Consider the following 7,369-nt stretch of genomic DNA (forward strand, 5'->3'; position numbering starts at 1 on the left):
CTGAATTAAATATGTTAATCATATAAAGCTATCGTGTATCACCCACTTGATTCACATGGATTACTTTTATGGTCTCATGACCATTTTGAAGCGCCAAAGTTTAAAGGGGTCATATGATGCGATTTCAATTTTTCCTTTCTTTTTGGAGTGTTACAAGCTCTTGGTGCATAAAGAAGATCTGTAAAGTTGCAAAGACTAAAGTCTCAAATCCAAAGAGATATTCTTTATAAAAGTTAAGACTACAGAAAAAGCCTATGCTCTACTCTGCTGAATGATACAGACAGGCAGCTCGCCTTCCACGTCCTACGACTTGTAGCACCAGTAAGTCAAGGAACCACACTTCTGAAACAAGGGAAACGTAGTACTAAAAGCATTGGTAATACTCAGTAAATAAAGTTGAAGAAAAACAAAAACTTGCATCGCAATTGTTAAAAGTGTCAGTCAAAAGAAAACAAAAACAAATCAGGCATGGCTTAAATGATGGCTGGTGTATTCTCAATGAGACAAGCTGGGCTCAGGACATCCATTTCCAAATCCAAACACAAATGTTAAAAGAAAATGTGCCCGTTTGTCTCAACAAATGCCCCAAGTTTTTAATGTTTATACATTTTTCTCATTATTAGACTTCTTAAACGGCTATAAATGTCTTTCAGTGACACTGTCCAACAGTCTTGACCCAACCACGTGTGCCTGCATTACTGTAAAAGCACTAAGCTTAGTTCAGGGGGTAAAAAGAAACAAAGAGCAACATTAATAACATCAACAACTCTACAATACAGGCATTTCACAGCTTTCGAGAAACAAAAAAAAAGCTTGAGGGAATGCAATAAAATCAATGAGCAATTGTTGATAATCGTGTTGATAAAGAGGGCCAGGTTGATGGGTGCAACAAACTAAAAATAATCTAAAAAGGTGTGAAGGTGGTATTGTGGGTACGACTACTCGAACCTTTGCTGTATGTTTCTCTGTCTGGCTTTCGACATAATAAACTACAAAATGACATAAAAAGGACACTGCCTTCATCCTGCCACATGAACAAACAGGCTTTCAAACATTCAATTGAATTCAGCACATTTCATTAAGCTTAATGCTGATAAACTATCAAAAAGAGAAAAAGATTCACCTGCAAAAAACTGTAACCAGTGTGAAATCAATTTAATCTCTGTTGTACATAAACAAAAAGACAAAAATAAAAGATCACGGTAAGCAAAATGTCAATGGCTATCAGTACAGCTGCATTCCAAGCTGTGTAAAAGTAATTTTTTTGCAACAGGAGAGGGTGAGTTGCGCAATCAGAGCTGTTGTACACGGCTTTAGCCAAGAAGCTCTGCTTTGCGAAGAGGCCCCTGGTTGGCAGGAGGATGGCCCTCTCCTTCTGGTGTGTCAGAGGGCTGAAAGCAGTGATGGCCAAGAATCACGCCCCGCCCCACCCCCGTCCCTCCCATCTCGCCAGCGATTGTCTGGCAAAAAGTGATGTTAACAAGCCCAACTGATGTGCCCAGGTGTCTTGGAGTAGTGTAGGTAAGGAAATGTTTGTGTGTGTGTGTGTGTGTGGAGTGTGTGTGAAAAGAAGAAAACCAAAATCTGTCCATCTCTCGAATTTGCGTGACTCTCAAGTGTGTTTAAATGCATTGAGAGGAAGGTGGAAATGAAGTCTCTTGTTTCGATTTGATTTGCTGAGGTTGATTTCACATGGTTAGAGGCTGCTGGAGAAGTCCTAGTGCAGATCAGGGCCATGGTTGGTCTGCTCTTGAGGTGTGTGGAGGGTCTCATCGAGGTACGGCAGACTGCAGGCCACTTGGGGTGACGCGAGAAAGAGCCTGGAGTGGGGAGGAGAAACAGACACATCAGTTTCTGAATGCCACATGATATAAATGCAAACTGTTCCTGAGAGAATCTCAGTAGCTTCCTGAGTTTTTTTTAAAAGGCAATTCACACTGCACTGATAGACATAGACCAATGGTGACAGCTGACCAGTACGTCACTTATCAGACATTCCAAGACCTGACAAACGCCGTATCAACATGTTCCTTTGGCAAAAACAAGCACTGACCAATGCCAAAAGACACCGACAGGAGTAACACATGATCAGACAAAACCCAATGAATGTGTCTGTTGCTGTTTGTCGACGTCTGTCGGTGCAGTCTGAATTGGCCTTAACAGTGCAATTTTAGTTTGGCTACGTTCAAGCAGTCAGTATTTTGGAGTGATAACTGTTAGGTGTGACTCTTCAAAAAGATGGGAGTGGATTAGATGATGTCTATGGACGTCACCAAATGACTTCACTAACTCTTGCATAATGCCTGTAGCCACAGCAACAAATAATGATAATAAATAAACACGTATTGAATTTGAATCACACTACTCTTGAAAATATTTATAAAAGAAGTCTCAATGCTGCAATTATAAAAAAATACAATAATATAATATAAACATAATATAAAAAAAAACAGTAATACAGTTAAATATTTAGTTATATAGTTTTTTTTTCTAACTAACTAATGAGCTATGAAAATTTAATGGCTTCCTGAGTTAAATGTGAGATTTTGACTTTTTTTTTTTTTTTTTTTTACATAAATTCATTAATAAAAGCTGTTCTATTGATGTCTTTTAACAGTCGAAACTTTGAGCAATTAAAATTAAACATTATTCAGTCAATGATTTCGGCCCTCCAAAAGACCAAAACAGAAAATTCACTTTTGGCTGAACATTTTTGGTGCATCACTAGTTCTTACAGGGCGGTAACTGTTTGTGCCTGCATGGTTTGAGTCCTAAATATTTTAGGTGGTCCTAGGGCTGTCCTCTGAGCTCCCCCATGGCCTGTCACAGCAGAGGGCAAATAGCAGGAGAGGGGGGAACAAGGTTTATAACACCAAACACAAAGTGGGGAAAAAAAACAATGAATACAGATTATTGTGTTTCCACTCAGGAACACAAATGGCGGGTTATCTCAAGATCGGAGGAGGGGCGACAGCTAATTGTGTTTTGCACCTTCAGATGCACAATAAAATCTGAGGTGATTAATTACTAGGTGGGGATACATTTTTCATGATCCTCCGTCAAAGGCAGGGCAGTGCAGGGGGCCCACGAGGACTCTAGGGCCAATCATGTGACGGCTGCTCGAAAGAGTGGGGGTGAATCCATCTGACGTTACAGAGGGAACAAAAGAGCTGCAGAGGTGAGCAGTTCAGCCAAACTGAGACTACCAGTAAACACATTTAATTCAGGGCACAAACAATAATAAAGGAGTTAAAAAGGAGTTTTCTGTAAACTGAGGTCATAAGCAGCAGTTTTACACTCAAACAACTGAAAGCAAAAATGCTTGTAAGTGTAAAGCTACACTGATTAAGTGGGCGCAGGAGCACAGTCTGGGTGGTCACACTGCATGCCAGAGCGCCAAAACCAAGCACTGGGGGTTGAAACAGAAAGAGGCATCCACACCCAGGCAACTAGAGGTTATGGATGCATCACAGTAAGAGTGTAGAAGCACACGCTCACAAGCAGAGGGCGCTGCACAGCACACAATCAAGAACGCTCTGCTGCACGGCATTTGTGCTTCCTTTCTGCTTCAGCAACTGATTTTTAATTAGCTCTCCAACACTAGATTAAACTTTTGTCAACTCTTAGGTTCTCTAAATACATCTATGAGTACATGGTGATCGTGAGTAGGCTGCTATATGACATTTGTGACAGATGGTCTGGTGGGCATACGTGCATATGTGAGTATACAACTTTTTTTTTTTTGCACTAAATGAAAGCAGAGTGCCTTATGTTTACAACATCATAACTCTTGATCTGATCAAATCTGAGCACTGGGATATGGAGATACGTCGTCCAGAAAATTCACATGACTAAAAGGAATGATAATGCATCCTCAAACCCATCAAGGGTTGAAATGATGCTTTAAACTGGTTTGATAGCAGGGAAATATTTCTGGAGACTGATGCTTTAGCACATTTCTTTAGTAAAAAATAAGCAATAAGCAAAAGCCCAACAGTCTAGATTTAGCAACCCTCTACACCCAACTTGGCAATATAATCGCTATTGGCTAGTACATTTTTTAGTTTACTCGCCAGACTGATATACCATTTTACACACACACACACACACGATTCCACAGGACTGGTGGTGATGCTTAAGATATTGTTGGTCATGGATAATAGTAATTCATTATTATTATTAAAAGATAATACTACTGCTACTACTATTATTATTATCTGCTGGGTTCATAAATATTAATAATGGTTATCAGCGTTCGCTCGAACGGATTTGCTGAAATCAAAACAGGGCCAGCCAATGAAATTGCCGTTTGCGCATTAGTTCCTCCCACTACCGGAGAAGCCACCATATCTTCCTCTTGTTCTTAAAAGCTGAATAATTCTAAATGAACTCCGTTATTTTGACAGGAAAATATAACAAAGCATACCTTTTACATGTAGCGCGTCGATTCAGCGTGGTGTGTAAGAGTCTCGCTGTCTCTCTTTGCATATGTGCATGTGCGAGTGAAAATATATCTGTGCTAAACTTATAATTAGCCTCCATCTCACACACTGGCGAGTAAAATCTAAGAATTTATTAGCCAATGGCTAACGATAGACATCATTTAGTCACCCAGAGTAAGATTTAGTCGCATATGCGAGTGATTTACGCAATGTAGAGGGTTGTTCAGTTAAAAATGGCTCAGGAGATAACAATACTGTCCATCTGTGAGTAACGCATCACATCATCTGGTGTTATGAATTACTTTCTCTGCAAAGATTAAAAATACCATCTGAGTCATTAGAGTGGGGTGGGAGGTCATAAACTGCTAACCGGGATGAAACCGGAATAAAGTATGCAAGAATCCCAGACTATGAATACTGGTGGTTTCTGTGTACTTCAGTACTAGCCTTAGTTCCATAAATATTTTCCCATTCATTTTATCCATAGAAATTCTTCAATTAAGAGCCACAAAAAACAACAACAACCAGCCAGCTTTGAGATTAATCTGAATGAGGGGTGTAACTACACGTATTCGTACCAAAAATTTTCCGATACGGGTCTTCTGGTTAAGCACACGTTGTGTACCAAACAAATGCAGTGCTGTTTGACCACTGCATGTGCGGAACTTCTGTGTGCGGAACATAATTTGAAATTGAGCAAAATTTGAATTTTAAGTTGAAAGCAAAATATTTAGAAGCCATTCTGAATGGAAGTCAATGAAGATAATGCCTCACTTATGCTGAAGAAACTGCTTTTGTGCAGAAACTAGCTTGTAACGTCAGACACAGACTGCCTGGGTGCTAATTTTCAACAATGTTTGCATGACATTCTTTTGGTATTCACAAGAGAATCTCAGAGCTGATGGCAGATTTCTGTTTATCTATGGAGAAAATGAATGGGTTTTTTACATCTGGAGCCCGACTGTGGCGCTATGTTTGAATAACACCACATTGCTTTTCAATTACACACTTCAAGAGCCTTTGCTAAACATCTGACTGCTTCATCTGAATTACAGTTGGGAATGAAGTGGTGAAGTCTCTCTTCATTCTGTGTGGTGAGTGATGTGCTGCGTAACAGCCGTACAGCAGTGATGTGGGACAGGGAGCCACCTATTACTTAATAGAGGGCAGTGGAGGTAGTCCAGGTGTTTAAAAAAAAAAAATTTTTAAAAAAACACCCAACTGTCACTCACCCAATGCTGTCTCTCATACCAGAGCATGGCGAGCATCTACTTGCCGTGGTGATCATAGGGAATGCTATTCTGAAATGGGTGGGTGGGCGAGTGGAGTGGGAAACATATTCATTCGTGATGAAAAAAAATAAACAACAATGTGGTAAACACCTCAAAAAATGCAGATCTGAACAGAAGCGTTAACAGCAAATATTCAAATCACCAGAGACTCTCTAGACAGAATTATGACTCTGGGCAGCATTTCAAGAATGTGTGACATGTTCTGAAAAGAACTCTACACAAATAAGATCCAAAATATGTGGCAGTGGTTACACAATACAGGGCTCAACAATAAGGATGGCCCAATGCTTGCGTTTCAACTATCCTTACATTTATAAATTATGTAATGCTTGCTTTACAAATGATACATTTTTGAGTTCTGTGATGTTTGAACAATGTCGTTTGCAAATTCAACTAATGTAAATATGTCAGCAATGCAATGTGTCTTAGCTGGCTGACAGCGATATAGAGAGAGTGATTTGTGCTAGTCTTGAAAGAGCCATTTAAATAGGTTTGAAAAACAAATTTTTTTGCACCGCATTCCATCATTTTACAGCAATAATACTTTGTTTGTTTTGTGCTTTTTGTCTGTAAAAATGTTACATATATAACTGAAAAAATCCCAGAAATAAGTATTAAGCATTCATAAAAAAATACATATATAATAATAATTGGATTAAGAGAAAAAAATCCTTACTGTTGAGCCCAACAATATCAATAATAAATAACAACAACAACAACAATAATAAAACTGAGTACAAAGGGAATGAAGAAACCTTCCTTACTTCCTTATTCTTCAAATCCTACTAAGTTATTTACCAAAGTAAAATGACCTGAGCTGCATTTCCCAAAAGCATCATAACCATAAGTAGATCGTAGAACCATTGCCACCAATGGTCTCAATGATGCTTTTGAGAGACACAGCCCAGGTTATTTACTTTTATTGTACGTCTTCTACATCTACTCACATACTGTCCATTTCACCGCTGAACACAAATTTAAAGATAAGCTATAAAGCATGTACAGGTGCATCTCAATAAATTAGAATGTCGTGGAAAAGTTCATTTATTTCAGTAATTCAACTCAAATTGTGAAACTCGTGTATTAAATAAATGCAATGCACACAGACTGAAGTAGTTTAAGTCTTTGGTTCTTTTAATTGTGATGATTTTGGCTCACATTTAACAAAAACCCACCAATTCACTATCTCAACAAATTAGAATATGGTGACATGCCAATCAGCTAATCAACTCAAAACACCTGCAAAGGTTTCCTGAGCCTTCAAAATGGTCTCTCAGTTTGGTTCACTAGGCTACACAATCATGGGGAAGACTGCTGATCTGACAGTTGTCCAGAAGACAATCATTGACACCCTTCACAAGGAGGGTAAGCCACAAACATTTATTGCCAAAGAAGCTGGCTGTTCACAGAGTGCTGTATCCAAGCATGTTAACAGAAAGTTGAGTGGAAGGAAAAAGTGTGGAAGAAAAAGATGCACAACCAACCGAGAGAACCGCAGCCTTATGAGGATTGTCAAGCAAAATCGATTCAAGAATTTGAGTGAACTTCTGCAAATTCTGAACTTCTGAAGATGAGCAAAATCTGCACAGAACCGATCACCGGTGATCACCGCGAGATGCATGCCAGTTAGAAAAG

The 7,369-nt window shown here is 39.1% G+C and overlaps 1 protein-coding gene across 1 annotated transcript in view; it reads right to left on the reverse strand.

Moving 5' to 3' along the window:
• Positions 1–915: 915 nt before the first annotated feature.
• LOC107688108 (casein kinase I-like) overlaps positions 916–7,369 on the reverse strand; it is a 42,451-nt gene continuing 35,997 nt past the window's right edge. The window contains exon 9 of the mRNA XM_016485675.1: positions 916–1,820. Coding sequence (XP_016341161.1) covers positions 1,770–1,820 — 51 coding nt within the window. The 3' untranslated portion in view covers positions 916–1,769. The remainder of the gene's footprint in view (positions 1,821–7,369) is intronic.

Source organism: Sinocyclocheilus anshuiensis, unplaced genomic scaffold, assembly GCF_001515605.1.
Source record: "Sinocyclocheilus anshuiensis isolate Anshui unplaced genomic scaffold, SAMN03320099.WGS_v1.1 scaffold249, whole genome shotgun sequence".
Lineage (NCBI taxonomy): Eukaryota > Metazoa > Chordata > Actinopteri > Cypriniformes > Cyprinidae > Sinocyclocheilus > Sinocyclocheilus anshuiensis.